The following is a 23136-nucleotide window of genomic DNA, read 5'->3' as shown; positions in this document are numbered from 1 at the left end:
AAAACCCCATTTTAAAAATTCCCCCTTTACCTTTAGATTTGTTGTTACATATTCATAGGTACACACAATAGAACAACAACTTGGTCAATTTCATTCCCTAGTATCTCCCTTTTCCCTCCCTTCCCTCTCCCTCTGGTCCCCATCCTCCACTCCATTGGCCTCCTTTCTGTTTTCAGGAGGACCCCCATTTTTTTCCCTAACTTCCGCATGTGAGAGAAAGATATGGCCTTTAACTTTCTAAGTTTGGCTTATTTTGCTTAACATAATGCTTTCAAATTCCTGCAAAAAATTTCATTTTTCTTTATGTCCAAACAAAACTCCATTGTGTATATATACTACATTTTAGCAGTTCATCTGTTAACACTAGGCTGGTTCCACATTTTTGGTTGTGAATTGTGCTACTGTAAACCGTGGGTATGCAGACATCACTATAGTATGTTGACTTTAGATAAATACTGAGTGGTATAACTGGATCATATGGTGGTTCCATGCCTAGACTTTTGAGAAACCTCCATACTGATTTCCACAGTGGTTGTATTAATTTACAATCCACCAACAGTGTAAAAGTGTTCCTTTTTCATCGCATCTCCAGCATTGTTTGTATTTTTTCCATTTATCTTTTAATTTTTTATAGACTGCATTTTGATTCATTGTACACAAATGGGGTATATCATTTCATTCCTATGGTTGTACAGGATATAGATTCATAGCATTCGTGTAATCATACATGTACATAGGGTAATGATGTCTGTCTCATTTCACCATTTTTTATACCCCCTCCCTCTCATTTCCTTCTACATGATCTAAAGTTCCGGCATTCTTCTCTCCCTCCCCACTCCCCCACCCCCATTACATATCATTCTCCACTTATCAGGGAAAACATTCAGTCTTTGGTTTTTTGACTTGGCTTATTTCACTTAGCATGATATTCTCCAATTCCATCCATTTATTTGCAAATGCCATAATATTATTCTTCTTTATGGCTGAATAATATTCCATTGTATATATATACACCAAGTTTCTTTATCCATTCATCTGTTGAAGGGCATCTAGGTTGATTTGCATTTCCCTAATTGCTAATGATATTCAAGATACTTTTATTTGTTGGCCATGTATATGTCTTTGAGAAGTGTCTGTTTAGTTGTTTTGCTGAGTTCTTTATATAGTCCTCTGTTGAAAGAGTAAAGGTTTTCTTCCATTATGTAGGATCTCTCTTCATACTCCTGTTTCCTTTCCTGGGAAGAAGATTTTGTCATCCCATTTATTATTAGTTTTATTTCCTGAGATTTAGGAGTCCTGTTGAGAAAGTGGTTGTCTCTGCCTATATGTTGGAGTGTTGACCCTACCTTTTCTTCTAGCAGTTTCAAAGTTTCTGGTCTAATTCCTAAGTCTTTGATTTATTTTGAGTTGACTTTTGTGCAGGTTGACAGAAAGGTATCAGTTTTTTCCTTCTATGTATGAATATCCAGTTATTCTAGCACCATTTGTTAAAAATGCTGCCTTCTCTCAAACATGTTTTCGGCACCTTTGTCAAGAACCAGATGACTTTATCCGTCTTCTAATATCTGTTTTTATGCCAGTGCATGTAGTTTTGTTACTCTACTTCTGTAGTACAATTTGAAGTCAAATATTGTGATTCCTACTGCTGTTTTTGCTTAGAATTACTCTGGCTTTTATTCTTCCATAAAAATTTAGAACTTTTTTCCTAGTTCTTTAAAGAATTGGTATTTTGTTGAGTATTACATTAACTCTGCATTTTGCTTTTGGTAATATGGCCACTTTAACAATATTATTTCTGCCTATCCATGAACATGGAAAGTCTTTTCATATTCTAGTGTCTTCAGTGGAAAGTCAAGTTCAAGGAAAGTATAAAAGTTATTGCCATTAACAGGCTTCCATACATTTTTAAAAACATTCCACTTGAAATCTTTTAACGAATTAGAATATCTTTGGCAATTAAGCTCATGAAGAATTTTAGATTTTAATAGAAAAAATATGCAAAGTGATGCATTGTTTGTAATAATCATTTTCAGGGGTAAGTGAAAACAATTTGAAGAACAGAATTATAGTGCATTCAGTGCATTGTTTACCTTTCAATAGTGTTTAGAAACAAAGACTTTCTATAACCCTTGTCTGAATCACATTTTACACGGGACCATAGTTTACAATGTATCTAGCATGAGGTCCTCAGGTTTTGCTGCATGGATTATAGCGAGCAAAGGAATTATCCTCAAAGGTGGCCACACAGAAGAGCAGCAAGAGTCAGGGGGACACTTCCCAACCAACATATTCTCCAAAGTGCTGCTAACCTGGAACGCATTTTAGTGTTTCAGGGTTACCAGTCCCTTGTAAACACCAGCTTCCAAACAAGCTGGTTTAAAAACCATTTGACTCAAACTTGGGGGAAGTGCTTAAAAATCAAAAACTAGTGATCTCTCTTAAGGTCTGGCAAAATCCTTAGAGGAGTTTTTACCTTAGCAGAGCCAATTTTAGTCAAAAGTTAACCATTTTGAGTACTACCATAGAAAAGGGGAACTCTCCTTAAGAAGTTCCTGCACTAACAAAAATTAGAAATTGATAAATGTTTGAAATATGTGCAAAACTATGATCAAGTTCCCCCTCTGCAAAATATCAGAGGAAGAAAAAAGGCTTTGCTAACCCTTATTCCTTGTGCCCCTCCCTGCAACAATCCCAACTGAGTTCACAGCTTCCGGTTCCTATTTACATCTTGGCCTACAGCAAATGCATCTGTTCCCGTCACTCCCAACACTCTAAACTCAATGTCTAGGAAGTCTGCCCTGAATTTCCACTCCAGGGGCTTCTATTTAGCATTTTATCAGGTTCATTCCTCTCAGTTATTTGACATAACTTATTTCCTTTCTTAAATCTGTCTCTGACATGTGATTTTTATCTGACATGACTGTGGCTTGAACTGTACTTTCCTTCCTCCCCTAAGTAGAGGGAGGCATATCTCAAAGTGAGATAGCCTCTCATCTGCTTTGCACCTGCGGCTTTAATTATCTCTTGCAAGCATTTTCTAAATATATACTTTTCATAGAAATCTACCTAAAAAGTTTCATTCCAAACTATTCAGTCCCTTCACACACCTGAATCTCAACACATCCTTATTCTCTCTCCTTTTCTCTCCAGTAATACTCTCCTCTTCTTGCTCCAATCCCTTTATCCAAAACCAAGTACTTCCCTCTATTCTGGGATCCACTGAAAAGAAACTACCAAAACAAGCAAGCAAAAAAATAAACCACCATTGATTCTTAGGGTCTTTAACTCTTCTGCATCCTGTTAAATCATCAAGTCCTCTTGACTCCAATATCGGGCTAGCCCAGTCTTTCATTGCCATAGGCCAAATTCTGAATCTTAACTTTTGGACTGGGTCTACTTGTTTTATATTCTAACTGGTTTCCAGCTTAAATACCACTACTCCTCACTGCCTCTGAGGCTGCCCAATGAACAGTACCCTTTCTCGATATTCCTATAGTTTATCCTACAGTTAGTTGTATCTGTGTCTTCCTCCATCAAATCAGAGTCCATTTGATAAAAATCCATCCAATATCACTAGCTTGACATCAATCCTATCCACAAATGTAAATCTAATCTCCCTGTGGAAATGCATCATACAATCAATCGATATGTCACATTGTATAAACTGGCACAGCACATAGCAAGCACTTGGAAAGAGATACAAGTAGAGGGCCATATTTCTTTCTGAGCCCTTAAAGTATTCCTTATCATAATAATGTCTAACAAACTCACAGAATACTTTAAAACAGTATCTAACTAATAATTTCTTAAGAATAAAGATTTTGTTGCTAGGGATGTAACATTACGTGGCATAGAATTTGCACAGCATGCACTAGGACCCAGTTTCAACACTTAGCACCAAAAAAATTTCTTCCCCTTTAACATAAAGTCAAGCATAAGGATGCATGTACTAGAACATATTTCAAGAATCTTGGAGGAACGGAGAAGCATAATCCCCCAACAGTTAATGCCCTATATTCTCAGCAGAATTCTTCCTTGCCAAATCAAACTGATACAAGCACCCAAAACCAAGATGCCCAAGATTTCCTCCACTAAAATGAGAGATGTAAAGGCACAAGTAAAGACTAAATTACTCTTTTTGTGCTTGCAATAAAGCTACAGTTAAGTGCAAAAAAGAAAATTTTAACTGATGGTCAGCTCAGCATTTGGGTCACTGATTCATCAACTTACGAATTTCCCTCCAGGGGAAATGTCTTGTTCTCTTTGGTCCTGGCTGGAGGGGAAGGTGACCCAAAGCAGAGATTACATGAAAGCTGTCATTTTGTAAAGGTTACAGGAGAAGCAACAGGACACAGAACTGAGCTGCCAAGGTGCAGGAAGAGGTGAACATGAAAAGAAGGGTAAAGTCGGTGTGAGTAGAGCGGCTTCCCCTGAAGTTTATCTGAACTCCTTTGGTTGAAAAGTCAAGACTTGAAACCTCAAGATGAAAAAAAAAAAAAAAAAAAAAAGTTAACTGTGAGAAAGCCAGCACAACTCATCTTCAGGTGCACATGCTAAAGTTGTAAGTTTCCCTTACACAGTACGCAGTAACATTAAAAAACTACTCTCGAACCCCGTCAAAGAAACTGTGAGGAGTTTAAGGAATGGTTATACAGAGCAAGGGGGTTCTCATGTTTCCTATGAAACCCTTTTGACCAGAGCCAATGACCCTCTACAACACTTTGACTCATGTGAAAAGAGAAACTGATGCCAAGTCCATATTCCAAGATGTGAAGCCAACAGAAGTGGGAGCAAGCCAGGGATGCTGGCACACACCTCTTATCCAGTGACTTGTGGGGGATTGAGGCAGGAGGATCACAAGTTCAAGACCAGCCTGGGCAACTTTGTAAAATTATTTTTACTTTTGAGATAGGGTTTTACTAAGGTTGAGGATGTAGTTCAGTGGAGAATGCCCGTAGGCTGAATCCCCAGTACTGGAGTGGGTGGGTAGTGTAGGTAATTGCTATTTAATCTTATGAAACATGAAATTTAAAAAACAGTGAAGTGGGACCTCTGTCAGCAGGAGCAGCTAACACCAGGTGCCCAGGATCATCCCAGAAGTGATGAAGAATGGAAGATGAACTAAGTAAGGCTTTGTTTTCTTCTTGGGGCTCCTTGTCTGAGATGCAGGGAGAGAACTCTGTCCTTTCTGCCAATCTTTACTTTAAATGAAACAAGTGTTGTTTAGAGTGCTAATTTTCTGGAGTTATTCCTTTCCTGGTTATGGTACCTCAGATCCTCCAAGAAAGAGGTGCTGCCCCTGGTTTCCAGGTAAAATAGGTGGCATTGGAACCAATGAGCAAAAAAGATAAAGGACATCCTCAAATATCCCAGCAATGATTTGCCACTTGGAGGAAGGAATGTTTATAGGAGATGCTAGCAGAATCACCCGAGGGGGGAAATGGCTTGTTATTCTAAACACAGTTGTACCCCTCTCACTGAATCTCACTGAATATGCTAAAATAACATTTTGAGATAAAGTACAGCAGATAATATTGATCATAATAAACACTCATAAAAATACTCAGTATGCTGCCGAGCCCTTTAGATGGATTATTTAATTCTAGTAAGCTGGTAAGAATAGTCCTAATATTACTTCATACAAATTAGAAAATGAAGGACGAGTCAACCTGGTCCAAGGTCACACAAATTAGTCTGGTTCCAGTATCTATGTCAGCTCTTCTCAAAATATTACATAAATGTATACATTCCAGAAACTCGGGCAGAAACACCTACTTCTGCTAGTGCTTCATTTATTAGTTCCCCTGTGTAGCAACAGAACTTCTAAGAAATGTTCACAGCCTTTAGTTCCCCCATTCTCTTGACTAGGGTCTGAAACATTAGTTTTATAATTAGACTCTTGACTATAACCATCCCCATAATTTCACCCAACTGTTCAGCAAGGTCAATAATATTAGTGGTCAATTCCCAGGCTTCATCTCATTAGAGTTATAAGTAACATTTGACATAAACACTCCCTGCTCCTCAATGCCCTTCCTCATTTGCCTAGGGCAAACCACAATCTTAATGACCTCCAAGGTCACTTCTTTTCTATTTCTTTGCTGGTCCCCTTTCCTCCCAGCCTCTGATGTTGAGCAGCTCCAGCACCCAGTTCTTGGTGATCTTCTCTCCTACATCACACTCCTTTGGTGATCTTGAAGCCAGAATTAAGAAGGACAGGTAGTTAGTGTAGAAATAGGGGATTGGGTCAATTCGAGGAAATGAAGCCATGAAGCCATCTGCCTCTGGAAGTTGGAGACTGCCCCTGGAAGAATGGAATGTCAAGGCTCTCCGGAGCCCATTGATTACCAAATTTGCCTGCCTTTATCAAGGACTGCAAGCAAGGAGCTGCTAATTAATGCTCCCTGGGCCCTTATCTGCCTGAATCACCTTGGCCCTCCCCCTGCCCATGGCTTCTCACTTAATGCAAAACCAGGCCTAGTCACGTAGTCAGGAAGGAGAGATAATGGGGGAGAGAACTGGAGAACAAAAGAGACTTTAACCTATAAAAGATGTAGGGTGCACTCACTTCTTGGGACTTTAGAACATCAGCCATGGCCCTTCTCCCTGCCAGGAGAAGTCTGTATTACCTTTAAATAAAACCTGCTTAATATGCTTGCCTTGGCGTGCTTCTCTAGTGTTCAATCTTCAACATTAGAAGGAGCAGAACTCGTCACCGGTGAATGACGGTATCAATCTCATACAAGGTCACGATTTAAGTTAAAGTTCACGTGCATGGCGATGAATTGACCCAGACTTGTCTCTGGAACTTCTCATGTAACTCCCACAAAACACTGACACTTGGATGTCCTACAGGTATATTCCTGCCTCCCTAAATTCCTGAATCCCTTGGAATATCTGATGAACTTTTTCCTTCCCTATGAGTTGGAAATTCCATCCTTCCAATTGCTCAGGTCAAAACCCACGGCAAACCTTAAAAATGCATTCTCCTTCTGTGAGAATGGAAACTCTATAGCTCCATCTTCGCCATGGGGAGTGACGACCACTTTTCATCACTAGCAACTCCTGCCCCCACCCCCCAGTACTGCCCTTTACTCTGAGAGGGCCTTATTTGAACATTGTTACCATCATCCTGATTAAGGCTCTCATGATCTCAGCCCCTACCCTAACCTCCCCACTCTGATCTCCTCCTCTGCTCTCACTGGCCCTGTGTCCACTCCAGCCACACTGGGATCCTTGCCACCTGCTTTGGAACTTGGTTCTACATGTTCCCTTTTCCTAAAATGCTCTTCTGCCAGATAACAACATAGCAACTCCCTCATTTCCTCTGAGTCTTAACTGCCTATTAAATGAGACCCCCTGTTCAGGACTGTAATGTACCTACCTGTCCCTCCACCTGGTCCCACCCACCATGCTCAATTTTGTCTCCATTGCACTTTCCACCTTTCAACATACTCCATGATTTTATTTACTTAATTTATTGTGTCCACCCTCTAAAGCGTAAACTCAATGGATCAGGGCTTTTTAATACTTTGTTCACTGATGCCTCTATCAAGGTACTCAGCACATTCATAGGTGTCTAATAAACATCTGAATGAAGAACTATGTGTAGTAAACATGTCATCAAAGCTTTCCTTAGACACCCTTCCCCTTAACTCTCCTGGTTTTCAGCCTTGCCTCTTGTCATAATCCTTCTGTGCTTGAAACAAACATTTGAGGAAAGCCTCAAATTACTAATTCTGGGTAAGATAACACCCCCTACCCCAAACACAAACACAATGGGTGAAGGATAAAAGCAGTAAACTGAACATAGAAACTGACAATTACTACTTACAATTTCAGAATGGGTAATCAACACAAGAGAGCCAATATTGTTGCCAGACTGCCTTGCAAATGCCTAGCAGAGTCTCAGTCACTTACCTATGAACTCAAGTTCCTTTCTTTGAATTTCCAGTATTTCAGATTCAAAGGAATCCCTGACCAATACTGCCACCTACTGACAAGTAGGTGAGAAATCAGGACAATCAAAGTGCAAAACAGTTTAAAAACTGGGAATACACAATAGTGAAATATCCCGTGAAGTCAGTAAAATAAACTACTTTTCCTAAAGTCAATCAGCAACAGTGAATTTTTAGCAACATTAAACAAAGACATACATTGAAGTGTAAGTGCAAAGAATTACAATGACCTAAGACATCTTCAGATAAAAAGGTATCACCAAAATCTTTGCAGAGCACCAATCTTCCATATGCTTGCCTTTTTTTTTTTTTTAAAGAATGCATTTTGATTCACTGTACACAAATGGGGTGCAACTTTTCATTTCTATCATTGTACATGCTAGATTCACACCATTCGTGTAATCACATGTACATAGGGTATTGATATGTCTCATTCCAATCTCTTTCCTATACATGGATGGCTCTTCTACTTTGCACCAGCAACTTCTGTAAGAGTTGAAATGTTTAGACTCAAAGCCAATAATTTGTTATTTTCCCTCACACATACAAATCTATGGTGATATCTACAATTTACTAGGGAAAAAAAAAAATCAAAGTAAAAGCATATGGAATGACCAGTTTACATTTGAGGCTTCATGTTATCAAATTTCTCATCTTTAGGTAGATTTGTGTGAGATTTTAATGCCAAGAAACTTAGTGGGCTCATGAATTCTAGGGAGGGCAAATTAAAATGGCATCTTTATTTCTTTACTAAAATCTGCTTTTTCATGACCAAAAACTCCCTGTGCTATCCTCCCTACCCTCTGGTTAGGTAGTAAATGGGAGGAAAATCACTTTGCATATGCTGTAGATCACCATTTACTCATTTTACTCGCTCCTGAAGTGGACACTTAAATGTGTTAAGCACCTCTTGTTTACTACTTTCAAGCTATTAAAACACTTTGCTGAGAAATTTAAAGGGTCAAAAAACAGAAGAAACAGTATTTTGAAGTAAAACAATTTGCATAAGTAAAATCCAAGGAAGGAAACAAGTTTATATCCCACACCTTACAAATTTAAAAATTACACAGGAGCAATGAGTAGATGTGACTTTTTAATAACAAAAATAGTTCATTTGTCAGTTAAAAATGTTAAAGAAGTGAAAGTAGACACAGGAACATAGGATTAAAAGCAATAATTCCAAGAGAAGATAACTTAGAAAAATGCATTTAATTATAAAAATTTCTTTAAATAAAAAAGGAATGGCACAAATCACCACAAAGTTACTTAAGTGATCATATCCACAGGCTGCTCTTGCAATATGCTACAAATTTATGCCTGTTCTCATTAACAATTTTCCCTCCTAATTAGTGACATCAAGAGCTTCTGAAAATGTGTAATTTGTCCTAAAGTACTACTAAAAGTATCATAAACACAGTTGGTGAAGCATTTACATCAACTTTTATTTACTACACTCTAACCTCATAAAATATTTAACATTTCTCTCTTCCTTCATTTTTCTTATTTACAGTATGGAGGCTCATTTCTTGTCACAGTGTGGTTTGTGCATTAAAATCCCTGGGAACTTTCCCCATTTTAATAAATTTACTGATTATTTAAAGTAAGTACACAAACAAAAACTCATTCATGAGAGTGTCAGAGCCAGAAGAATAACTCTTCCACTAAACTTCTTCAGGAGAAAAAAATGCCACTTTAAGAATACATTCTCCAGCCACTACCGGATTATACTATCATGCATATTTATAATGCTAATACAACAAAAGGTAAAGCCAGCTATGACTTCTTGAGTTTCAGTTGGAAGGGTACAGCAAACATGAAGTGATTTGGCTTTTACTCTCTGGTTATCGGTAATTCAATTATTCCACATGGGTATGTTTTATTTATTCTTAAAAGTATTTAATGGTTTGGTAATAATTGGCAGTTTCTGACAGTTCTATTTTCTTGATCGTGGATAGTTTTGCACACATCAGAAAAAAAAAAAACAACAAATCATTGTGTGCAATGCAGCAGAAAGAAGCAGCATGGTATTGTTTGGGCAAATGATTCAAAGACATGAATACTAATGTTCTACAGTGCCACGAACACTGTTGAATAAGGTCTGTTTCAACATGTGCTGTCTTTGCAACTTGCCATACCTGCTATTTATCTTTTTTGTTTAAAAAATTTTTTTCATTGAGAGAAGGCAGATGCAAGGAGCTACAAAAGGTGAGAAAGCATATATTACAGAATATATGATTTGAAGAGAAAAAAAGGGGTGGTAGAGACTTTCATACTAAAAACAGTCACATCTGGACACATATCGGAGCATTCGGAAATAGCCCGGAAGCTAAGTAAGCCCCTCTTTTCCAGCAGTATTTGTTTCTAATAACAATTAGTATCACTGTGGCAGCAGCACAAATCTAACTCTTTAAGGCTTGAGGGTGTCACATCTTAATAGGCGGTACAGTTGACTGGTAAGAGTCCTGCCATTTTACTTGTTTATACTCTTGACCCAGCAAGAATGATTGCAGAGGTAGTGGATCCACAGCGTAAGTCTTCTACAATGGCTTTGGCTTGATGACCCACTCAGCATTTGGGTTGAGATGATACAAGTCCTTCATGTAAGTGTCGTCATCTAGGCAGCGTTCCCCTGGTAAAGAGATGTGGTACCCGTTTAGCACGGGGGGCAGATGGGTGCAGTTTTACAGTGAAACCCGAAGGTTCTGAAGTCTTAGATGTCAAAATACTTCTCACCAGGTACCCAAAGAGTTAGGCAAAATACTGGAAAAGTCAATTTGGCAGTCTTTCCCTAAATAAGTAGGCTTTTAATTAAATTAGGAAGCTGAAAAATCCTTCATAGGATAGGCTTTCAAATGGTTCCTTAAATTCGTATTCACCTTTATTAATAACAATTTCAAATTCATCTAATAGTAATATCAAATATATTAATACTTAAACTTTACTAGTAAATTTAACATTTCCGGTTCTCTAGTGGAGCTGTAGTTTATTTAAATTTTAAGAATGAGCCCTCGGCCTCACATTTCCAGTAATCAACTAACATTTTAAGTTCAAGAAAAAAAAAAATCTAAAACTTCAAATTATTTTCAATTAAACATTTCATTTCTTAATGTCATCCTTATTGTCTTACAGAGTCAAAGAAAAGTTTGTTTTAAAGAAGAAATGAGAGCCGGGTGATGCCTGTAATCCCAGGGGCTCAGGAGGCTGAGGCAGGAGGATCACAAGTTCAAAGCCAGTCTCAGCAACTTACTGAGGCCCTAAGCAACTCAGTGAGAGCCTGTCTCTAAATAAAAGATAAATAGGGCTGGGGATGTGACTCAGTGGTTAAGTGCCTCTGGGTTCAATCCCTGGTACGAAAAAAAAAAATAAGACCCACTGATATTTACAAAAGAGAAAGATGAAATTAAATCATTTATCCTATTTGCTAGTGAGTATATAAAATTTAGTAGGAAACCAACGTGGACAAAAATAACTTTTACTGAAAAATGAAAAATATAGTACTATTCCATAATAAAACTACTATCTTGGTTTAAATAACTTGGAATCCTTCCTTTATTATGAAGGTATAAAAATGAAAGCAGTTTGGAAAAACTTGCATCACTGACCATTCTAGAAGATTTTCCTATTCTAAGGAACACTGCTTTGCCGAGGTTGAATGTAAGGGCATTTGAACAGAAGCTCAACTAGAGCCTGGAGAGAAAGCCCAGACCATTAAATAAATCCATAATACTCAGCAACTATCTTAAAGTGTGCTATATTTTACTTACAACTTCCTTTTTTTTTTTTTCTTCAAAGATATAAATAACCACTGGCAATGTCAGATCAGCATATGGAATGCAAAGAGAAAAAAATGTGCTTACCAATATTTCCTCCAATTTCATACAAAAAAACTTCCCCTTTCTTGAGAGTCTGGGCAACCCCACTATTTAGGGACAAAACAAACTGATTAGTTGTATCATCAAACAGCTTGCAAGTAAATCACTTTAACATGCTTGGGGAATTCTGGCTGGTATGGAAAATTCATAACTCAGACACACCGTAATTATCTACACATTTGTATTTTCCCATCTGTTAAATGTGCCGAATAGGTAATAAAAATGTCACACCTGTAAATTAAAATAAACAAATGGAATCATATAGCTGAAGACAAAATAATAAATCAGTATCTAAATTTATAAAGTTAAAAGGAAAATTAATGTAACATTTTAGCTGCCAATCAAATTAATATGATTATGTATCTTGCATAGGATCCAAGTTGCCATCTCGTTATCCAGAAGTATTTGTCACGAGGCTGCTGTGCTGACAACTCTAGTTGTGTAAGAATGATTCATAGTCCTCTCTCTAGTGGCCTTTCCAATGTGGGAGGTACACATACTCCCAAGGCATAGAAGCATACCAGCCATTAGGAAGGCGTAACTTTTTCAGGAAAGCTACATTAGCAGATTTGTGCTCTTCAAAGAGCAAACCCTTCGCCATAAAGTAGTAGTCAATATTTAGGGAGAGAGATCTGTTTACCCTGATTTGGATATTACATGTGTTAAAGCAAGATATGGCCCCCAGTTAATAAGTACAATTGATATTTTTTGTACAGTTTGAAAATACAAATCATTAGGCTCAGACATAATTGGTAAAATTCAATGATTTTTTTCAAAGCTTTCTGTAAAAATTACTTGAGAAACATGCAAAAAAACTCAGATTCAAAGCTCTAGAAACTCTTAGGATGAACTTCAATAATCTGCTTTTTAAATGCTCTAGAGTTCACTGTGATGCATGAACATGTTTGTGAACTGTGGATATAAGATCCTGATGAGGGAGACTCTGGAAATGAGAAGAGAAAGCCATTAGGAGGAATGGGGCACAGCAGCAGCTTTCCTAACCAGCCATTTAACGGTTCATCTGGCTACCTAGTCTTCTCTACCCATCTGCCACACCGAATCCTAACCCACAGTCAGAGTTTCCAACCAAGGGTATGTTTATTTTTTTTTAAGTTAAATATTTGTACTATGTAACCCCATCAAATGTCCCTTCCGCTATGAAAAAACAACATTAGGGGAAAAAATTTTTAAAAGACTAGTCGGATATTGCTCCAATTGATTTCCATGTATCTATATTTTTGCTCCACTTGATAGAAATGTGAAATGGATCTTTTAGTCTATGAAAGTTTTCACATAATACTCATCAACAAATTCATCATTAGCAAGAAGGCATAAATCCTGACTGGTAAATGTGCAATTTATTGATTTTTTGTTGTTGTTGTTTGTTCCTGTGTTTGTTGGCTGCAGCAGAGAAAGTAGGAAAGAATAAGGATGAAAGGAAGTCAGGTTCCAACGGCCCGAACACATGTAGAATAAAACGAGAAGTATAGGCATGAGGTAGGAGAAAATAGAGAACTTCAATTACTATGTGGCCCAGACAAACAGTTGATCATTAAGAGACTAACATAGGTCCTGTTGTGTCCACTCTTAAAAAATGAGGAGGTGAGATTTAAAATTATAAAAACTAGCCTACAGTGAAGCAGAAATAGTGAGCGTTTGAATCCAGATTGATGATTCACATTGAATCCACATCCCCAAGCATAAGGAAAGGGCTGAAGGATTAAGGGGAAAGAGGAATCATTGGAAAGAGAAGCTTACCAGAGAGTTAGAAGCAGGGACCCGACTCTACAGAATAGAAAATGCTTATTTAATAAAAGCACCACAAGCAGAAAATTCAAATATGCAGAGAAGGCAATTATCACAAAGCCAGTGCTTTGTATACAATATACTGACTAATGGTTCATGCTATGCCCTAAAAATTAAAGTCACAGATGAGTATGTTGTAGAATTCGTATCCTATATTATTAGCAAGTAGAAGGAAACACTGAATAAATTGGTCACTTTTGTCCAGAAAGTAAATGCTGTGTGAACGACTGTCCAGCCTGAAAGAGCCACTCGTGCCTGAAGTCAGACACAGCTGCAGGAACACATTCTAGGAACAGAGATGCTCCAACCCTTGAGGGAAGAAGGGTAAAAGTTGGTATCCACAAAGTCAGGGGAGTGGTACAGAGGAAGCTCCCTTTAGGTAGCAAAGATCTGAGAATTTCACCTGTTTCCCACACTTGATTTTAAGAAATTCTACTACCCTAGGACTTATCCTACAAAATTCCATCTACTCCCAGGCCCTCCAACCAGTGTGGAAAGGGATCAAGGGACTGACTGCCTTTGAGGATAGAAACCACAGGTTCAGAGGGCCAACCCCATTACCCATGGGAAATACATGACCTACGATCTGATGGTTGAGCAATAAAACAGAAGGAATGACAGCACTTACTTCATGGAGTTACTTGGAGAGAAGTTCATGCTGGTTTACTAAAACCTGAGATAATCCCAATAAACCTTTTTCCTGTTTCACTGCCATCTGTTAGCTGTTGAGACTCATCCCTTACATCAATTTATAGACTCCCAGGGAAGGTACTTTAAAATGAGTTTATATCCCTTCTAACACCTAGCAAAGGACCTTAAATAGAGTAGAAGCATATTAAATACTTGAGATATTGTACTAAAATTGGAGACGCTTTTGGCAGAAAACCTGACCAAAGCCCCCCCAGTTAGAATGAGGTGATTAAGTTACACGAAAGATCAAAATGAGTATTCGTCATCTGAGATGCCAATGCCCTGGATTTCCTTTCTTTTTAAACATTTAAAGTTAGTTTTTCTCAAAAAGTAGAAATGGGAGGTTAAAACATTATTCTCGATAAGAATTTAAAGGCTAAAAACTGAAAACCCAATACAGTTATTATGACCTCTAAAATTCAAGAAAAGGTGAATGAGAAAGCAACTCCGCTATTAGAGTAAGAGGGAGACCAATGGCTTCCAAAGGACTCTAAGCCCCAAAACCTAAGTGAAGGGCTCGGCTGCCCCTAATGAGAGTTCATTCTCCCCTGTGTCTACAGAGCTCAAGGGACTGGTTCACTGCTCTCAATTCTTTATGCTGTTTTTAAATTGGAACTTTCTTTTGTATTCATTATATTTTGTAAAAAAAAAAAAAGTTGCATCTTTTATTTTAAAACCACTGTATCCTAATTAATTTTCTTAACTGCCTAGGAACAGTAATTAACCTCCCATCAGCATATTTGAGAAAGACTACTGAGTGAGTCTCTTGCCAGGCACAGTGAAGGAATGGTCAGGTATCTTGCTTCAAAGAGGCTCAACTTGAACTAAACTCATTCCAACAGTCTAATTGTCAGGTCTGTTCTCTTCTGCTGGGAAGACAAAAATTTTAAGCACTGCACACTACTCCATGGTTTAAAAAAAAAAAAAAAAAAAAAAAAAGAGGCAGGGTTGGGGAGACAGGTGAGTTATCCCATAAAATAATTAAAACAGGCCTCTACCTTTCTTGGCTGAGAAACCTGGCAAGTACATCACTGGCTTTTAGCTCTTCAGTTAGCTGTATTGCCATGGAAACTTTCGAAAGACGGGGAGCTTGCACTCGAATCACTCCCTGAGGAACGTCAGCCTGCAAAGCAATAATGACACTGGAACAAAGCTGGCGGCAGCTGGAACATGTAACTCTGTACAATGCATTATATGGTAAGTGTGCTTAACTACTACGCATTTTACTTCACTGCATAAAAACCTTAACTACTGTATAATGTAATTTGCTAAATTACATCAAACCTCAAATATCCTCTTAATGGTGATAGGGGAACTTTATAATGCCTGTGCAGTAATGCTTAATTATTTTTAAAGATGTAAAGAATGACAGCAATAACCATTACTGCCATATTAAGTGCTGATTTCTGAGTATTATCTACTAGAGGGTGCTTCTTCATGTAGCAATTTATGAAATTGAATAAGAAAGAAGTCACCCTGTGCTATAGCTACGTGTGCATTTGAAAAATCTTCCCACACATTCAGAAATTTTCCCCCAAATTTGTCTCCGAGTGTCAAAAAAATACTTTTTAATATATTGTATCATACCTGCTCCCCAGGTTATACTTTTGACTCTACACTTTGAACTTAAGATGACCAATTCTGAGGTCTTTGCTCATGGATGTAAAAACCATTTTATGATTTGGAGATATCAATGATGAGTTTTATAATATCAAAATGTCAGTTATGGGACTTGAAATATTAGACTTAATTAATTCCTAAGTGTTTCTGCTAAAATACTAATTTATTATTTATAACCATATGTCTTAAACAGACTTTAGAACAGCATGCACAAATTATGTTTAAAGATAATTCTTTAAATACTACAAATACCCCATTTAATTCAACCAAAATTTTTACTAAGCATCCCAGACCCGACGAATAGTGTGCTAGGTCCTTACCTAAGCAGATAAGGAAGACACTGGTCTTTCATTACACAAACATCACCTTTTTAAAACATTCATAGTCTTGAAATGCTTTTGCTTTTTAAACAAAGCACAAATGCCATTAATTTCTACATTCAACAGTCATATGCCTTTAGAATCGGGCAGCACAAAAGCAGAGGTGTCCTCAAAAGACTTAAAATTGCTTCTCAGAAACATGAGTGACTTCATATGAGAATAACAAAGAAAAGAAGTGACCCTGCAGAGGACTGACTGCCCAGGGAGCATGGCTCTCCCTGACCCTGACAATTCCTAATCATGTCCAAACTCCTCAAACCCAGCCTGGACCCTCGGTTTGGTTTTGTGACTCCTTTCTAGGTCATGCAATTTGATCTGATTACCTTAATCTACTCTCTGACCTTGACCTCAACCTTGCCTCTAGGATAGAAGTCTAACTTACCTTTTCCTTGACTGTGACAAACCACTAATCAATTGCAACATACTGGAAAATGAGCTGAACAACTCCTTACCATGCCTGGGTCATCTCCTCTGGTACTGTTATCTTTTTCTTTGCAGAGCAGTTAAGTCAATGCTGTGACACAGCTCAGGGACAATCTGAACCTCTCCCTTAGGGACAACCTCTAGTTTATTTCCTTCTGTGGCTGTTCTACCTGCTAGCCTGTCCTCAACTATGTTTCCTTCAAGAGGCAATGGAAAACAAGAAACCGGTACTGAGATCTTCAATGTCAGATTGAAAACTGTAATAGCAAAACGTGAAGCACTGAGACTGTATTTCCAAAACCCCCAACCCCCTTGTCCACTCAGTAAGGACAACAAACACTGGCATTTTCAATTATCTTAGTCTATTATCATCTCGTAATGGGCCCTGAATGGCAGGCTAGAGCTTCAGATAGCCACATACTTTATAGTGACATTAAAAGTTAAGATAATCCTGGTTAAGTCATATTGCAAAATATTCTTCCATACTAGTTTTGTTGGAAGAAAGTAATAGTAGCAAACGTCCCTCTTAACCAGTCCTAGAATAGCAAAAAAACAAATTATGCTAATATTTAAGATGAATAAAATGTTTTTATATATAGAAGGTCCACAGAAATGTATTACAAAGCTAAAATGAACCACAAAAATATATTAGAGAATTTGGGGATATGGCAACCTTACTCCCTGACTTTCCCCCTCACAATTGTTGGTGTATATTCCACCGTTTAGTGAGCAAAAATTCACTACAAACACCCCATGCTATCCTATCTGTGCATGCTCTGTTCTACTTCTGGACATTTTCTGCTATCTGTATTTCAAGGTCCAGCTCAAACTCCATGGACCCTTCCCTTTCATGATCCACCGGATCAAAAGTGGTATCTTCCATGGAACCCCATTTATGATGGGCATTCTAATATATGCCACATATCTGTAGCTACCTATCAATGTTAACTGATTAAATGAATCACTCAATATTTTTCACTAAAAATGGTAGTGAATGGTATTCTCTAGAATAAAAGCAAACCAATATGCATTTCTTTATTGGCAAAAAAAAAAATTCTAGACACATCATCTAAAAGAAGTTAAACTATCACATAAAAGTATTCCTTCCTCTATCAAGAAAAGGAGGGAAAAAGTGAAAGAAAGGAATTGAATATGCTATATGAAATAATTTAGTCATTTACTTCTGCAGGGAGTCGAGGAGAAAAGCCAAGGTTCCCAACACTAGCATGCACCTGCTTGAGGGTGTAGCCCCACTTTCCCTCTGAGACTCTCAAGAAGAGCTGAAGGCCTACACTAATAACCATAGGCCTACGCTCTCTCAGTGAGTTCAGGGATTGTGGCCTTGGGGAGTGTGGCCATGCTTCCTCATAAAAATGCAACACCGAATTCAGTGTGATGTCAGAATTTCAAAGACATCTGACACACTAATCCAGAGAATTAGGCAGGTCCTGTAAGGTTCAGTGGCAGAGCACAGGCTTAGCATGCTCAAGGCATGGGGTCCAATAACCACTACCACCACCAAACGACCTCAAGTTTTTGTGATAGGAGTTTAAAAAAGGAAGAGTTCAGGCAGTGTCTTCTGAAGGCACTTGGGAGTGGTTGTGTATGTGTATAATGTTAGCAAATTGCCATCTAATAGTGTGCAGGGCCAAATTTTGCCAATGAGGCAAATGCCTGGGCATTCTCCAATCGGTCCCTTATGGCTGGGAGTAAAACACTTCCCACACCCTTTCAGTGAGCAGGGGATGAGGCCAGGCCAGTTGGGGCTCAGCATTAACCCTTCCCAAACTACTGATTCTAAAAAGGTGAACTCATTTCACACAGAGTGGGCACATCAATGCTTTCCACTTGAGCCAACAATGGCACACAGCAATTTCCCAGGTTGACTGTCCACATTCCCTGGCTGGAGAACTTGCAGTCAAACTAGGTATGAGTGTGCGTGCTGTGTGTGTTCCTCATAGAGAGGGGAACACGTCTCAGTTGGTTTAATTCATTCCACCCCAACTCTTGCAACAATGCTGAGATGAAGAGCGACTCCATGAATCGACCATGCCCTTTACTGTTGGAGAGGAGTTTAAAGATGGAGAGCTTAAAAGTTGTTTCTGGAAAGTTTTTCTGAGTATAGTGATAGGGGAGGCCAAAATGATATTTACATGAAGATGATAAACAATAAACGATGCCAAAGCTCTCGTTTAAATGGTGTATGACAACGACTATTAAGCTCCAGCATCATGCTGCATCAAACTCGAATCCTATTAGTATACTAATTACATTGAGCTGCCAAGCTTTGAAAAGACACAACATGCCTGATCATTAAGCCAAACAGTCTGTTCTTAACTTAAGCCATAATAATAGCTGAATCTGTGCACACAGTATAATCTTTGTGACCTTCCTATTTCATGTTCTCTGGTATAACAGCTGTGACACTATCCCCTATTTTTTGATGGGGAGGGATGCTTGTGAACTGAAGTTATGTGATGTGCAGTAGGACTGGAGAACCATTTGACTAAAATACCATTAAGGCTTAGTTACCAAGGATTTTCCAACTTAGTATTAATTTCTTTTGCATGCAAAGACGGTTATAATACAGAAAATGATCTCATATGGTCCTCTCCCCCGGCCTTTTCTTTTTACATATTGAACTAAGATATGTAAAGATAAGATATTTAAAGATGTTTAAAATCTGATTTTTTCTTGCCTAAATGATTTTAGTATTTCATAGGGTATGGCTTTGTTCATATTTTTGCTCTTTAGAAATTTAACATCAGATCATCAGAAGAGATCATTTCTTTCTCATTAAAACCTTATTTAAATGTAAAGCTGGTATTTTTAATGCTACAGAAAATGCTTTTTATCTTCAAAAGGGCAAACTGGAAATACAGCTTTCTAAAAAATGCCAGATACATATTTTAGAAAATTAAACAAAGACATTTTAGCAAGGTATCTTAAACAAAAATGGCATATTCATCCCCTAGTCAGAACCGACAATACTGGTGCTGACGTTGATGAGATTCTCTACTACCCTGAACTTTGTTCTGATTATAATTGGGCCTTCATTATCCAAATGCCTTAAACTTTTTATCCAACTCACAGGTTCAGAGAAGTTTAAAGGGCCTTTAATAACTTCCATAATTAATAAGCATTTAATTTCCAGTAAAATAAGTCCTGATATTTTTATCTTTTAATGTGGTTGTTTTTATGACACTCTTTGATTTTTTAATAGTGCATAAAAATAAACAAGATTTTGTGCTTGATATTGTAATTTGATTTTCCACATGGGTTCCAAGTACAACCAGAGACTGTTTCCAGACCTAAAGCAGATGCTGGAAACAATACCTGCAATAATGCTCTGGGTTGAGAGTTACTAAATGAAACCAGAGATGGAATTCTGAATAGAGGTGTGATTACAGGCACACAAACCCAGGCCATGAATGACCCAGGGTCCACGAGTCTTCTGGTGGCAGCAACAGATTTTGTTTTTGCCCAAAGCCCTAAACCTTAAAATGCTACAAGATCATTCTGGAACTTTTGGCAGGTCATATAACTTCTCTACAACTTGAGTTCCTCTGCTATAAGTGAAGCATGTGTTACTAGGCTATCCTGAGTTAACCCTGCAGTTAACCATACAATGAGAATATTTGTTTCCTTGACCATTGAGGTCAGATGTGAGCAGTACAGTATGTTTCACATATCTGAGTCCCTTGCTCTCCTAAAGGTATAGCTTTCCTGTGGGAAGTGAGCCTGAATAGCAGAAGATCCACAACAGATCTCTAAGCCTGGAAGATTTAACAGTTCACAATTAAATGCTCATCTAACTACCCCTTATGAGTCAGAGATGCTACCTGAGGTAATTATGCAGAAATGATGGGATAGCTGACTTTCTTAATGGAATAAAAAGGGGGGAACAGCATGGAACTAGATTAGAAAAATGTATTTGTTGGTGATGTTGGGGTTCATACAGTTTCTACTTCTGTGCATGTAAGAAAAAAATCTATGGGCAATTAAAATATATTTATGTGCATACACATAACAAATGAGGGAGTTCCCTTATGGTTTTAATATAATTCACATGCTCAAGTCCCACGCTGGAAGATTCTGACTCAGTGGGTCAAAGGAGTATCCTAAAAATGGATTTTATTTCTATACACTACTGATGCTTCCATGGCAAATTCTGGCTAAACACCATTAATCTCACCTTACCTTATGAGATAAAATAACTCACACTCAATAATGGCAGTGATAGAGCTATATCCTCAAACTAGATAACTTCTGGTAAGTGTGTGAGGGATAGCAAGCCCAATAAATCAAAGGTTATCAGAAAATGGCTATTTTTAATGGTTCACAATTTTGTTATTTTCTTCAATTGTTTCTTCCTGCTATAAATGATAGATAAGACTTATTAGTATTTAATATGCTGTACTCATTAAAAGCATTTGTCTTATTAGGTAAATTGAGTGTGTCTTACAACCTGGCTCAAACTATTAATTTATCTAGTCAAGCATATCTTAATAACATGAATGCCCAATTATGTATAGTTAGCTTTAATAGCATGCAAAATTTTAAAAATATTACCTTGATGAATTTTCATGATCTATAATCTCTTTTACTCTCCAATCCCTGGCAATCTGGCTTCTTCCATCAATACTCACTGACAATGCTTTGGAGAAGTCATAACTGACCTTCAAATGCAAAAGCCTGTGGACTTTTATTCAATGTAAACCTTCTCCTCCCTGCCGTATTGGTACTACTAACCCAGTTCTTTTACTTATTTAGCTCTTTCCGCCTGTGCTTCTAAGACAGTACACATTCTTCAACTTTTTTTGGATACCAGGGTTTGAACCCAAGGGTGCTTAGCCACTGAGCTACATTCCCCATCCCTTTTTATTGTAAGACAGTGTCTTGCTAAATTGCTGAGGCTGGCTTTGAACTTCTGATCCTCCTGCCTCAGCAACCCAAATTGCTAGGATGAAAGTATGTACCAGCTCAACTTAATTTTACTTCCTATTTGTTATAGTTCAGATATTAGGTATTCCCCCAAAGCTCATGTGAGATAATGCAAGAAAGTTTAGAGGTGAAATAATTGGGTTATAAGAGTCTTAACCTAGTCAGTGCATTAATTCCCTGATAGAGATTGATTAGCTAGGTGTTAACTTTAGGCCAATAGGATGTGGCTGGAGGAGGTGGGTAATTGGGGTGTGCTTTTGGGTATATATTTTGTCCTTGTGGAGGATGGATCTCTCCTCTCTCTCCGCCCCCTCTCTCCCCCTCTTCTCTCTCCCCACACCCCCCACTTCCTGCCTCTGCCTTGGTGGCCATGTCCTGATCTGCTTTCTTCTACCACATACTTTTTCCAAATGTTCTGCCTCACCTCAAATCCTGAGGAATGAAGCCAGTTATCTATGGACTGAGACCTCTGAAACCATGAGTCCACAAATAAAACTTTTCCTCCTTTAATTGTTCTTCTCATGCCTTTGATCACAGTAGAAAAAAAAAAAAAACTGACTAAAACACTACTTCATAGCCTCTTACCAGCTCTTTTGCCCTCTTCACTGGCCTACTACTTAAATATTAGTGTCCCCAAAGATCTGTCAATGCTTTTATTATTTCTTATTCTACCTACCCAGCTTGTGCAATAGGAAATACTGTATGGCTTCCACTACAGTCTCTGGGCACCTCTGCCCCTGGGTGCCTCATGAACTTTTCACCCATGTTGTCAACTCACAGTCATATCAACCCAAGAGGTGAAAAACTGATTTCAAGCCTGTTCCTTTTGCTTGATGTATTATCTTGCTGATAAAAACCATCCAAGCAAAATTAGGTAAGTCATTCTATATCCCTTTTTCCACCTTCCTCACATCCAACCAGTATCCACATCCTGTCGGTCCTGCTGGCTCACATTCTAAACTTCTTTCCATTCCCAACTGGGCCTTGGATCAATGCCAGAACTTTTAAGTTATGTATAAAACTTTGAATAGCAGCAATCCATGTTCATTCCCAACCATACACTCAGGGTTTTGGTATATTTCCTTCTTAGAGTTCTGTGGTCCTTGGAGAAGTAGAGGATAATGGTGGTCCATGGATTGAAAGTCATCCAGATTGGTTTCAAATTCCAGCTCCATCACTTTTTGTCTAGATAACCTTAAGATTGCTGATCCTCACTTTCCTTATCTGAGAAAGTCAAGGCAATGAACTCCAACTAGACTACCATCTAGATGTTCATAAAATGTTTAGCAGCGTGCCTGACCTCTGGTAAGCATTCACCAAAAAATAAATAAATAAATGCATTGTCCTTAACAAATACTGCAGTGTAACTTTTTTTCAGTACTTGTATACTTTCATAGTATTTCACCCTATAAATATGCCATGACTAGCCACCTCTATTCTTTT

General features: G+C 38.0%; 1 protein-coding gene across 3 annotated transcripts in view; it reads right to left on the bottom strand.

Moving 5' to 3' along the window:
* Positions 1-9038: 9038 nt before the first annotated feature.
* Positions 9039-23136, bottom strand: part of Arhgap18 (Rho GTPase activating protein 18) — a 174202-nt gene continuing 160104 nt past the window's right edge. For all 3 annotated transcript variants that reach the window (XM_047558357.1, XM_047558356.1, XM_047558358.1), the window contains exons 13-15: positions 15325-15449; positions 11816-11877; positions 9039-10587 (exon numbers count right to left, since the gene is read on the bottom strand). In XM_047558357.1, the coding sequence (XP_047414313.1) occupies positions 10496-10587; positions 11816-11877; positions 15325-15449 (279 nt within the window). In that variant the 3' untranslated portion in view covers positions 9039-10495. The remainder of the gene's footprint in view (positions 10588-11815; positions 11878-15324; positions 15450-23136) is intronic.

The sequence above is a fragment of the Sciurus carolinensis genome, chromosome 7 (assembly GCF_902686445.1).
Source record: "Sciurus carolinensis chromosome 7, mSciCar1.2, whole genome shotgun sequence".
Taxonomy (NCBI): domain Eukaryota; kingdom Metazoa; phylum Chordata; class Mammalia; order Rodentia; family Sciuridae; genus Sciurus; species Sciurus carolinensis.
The sequence above is the reverse complement of the archived record's forward strand: the minus strand, read 5'-3'. Positions and strand labels throughout refer to the sequence as shown.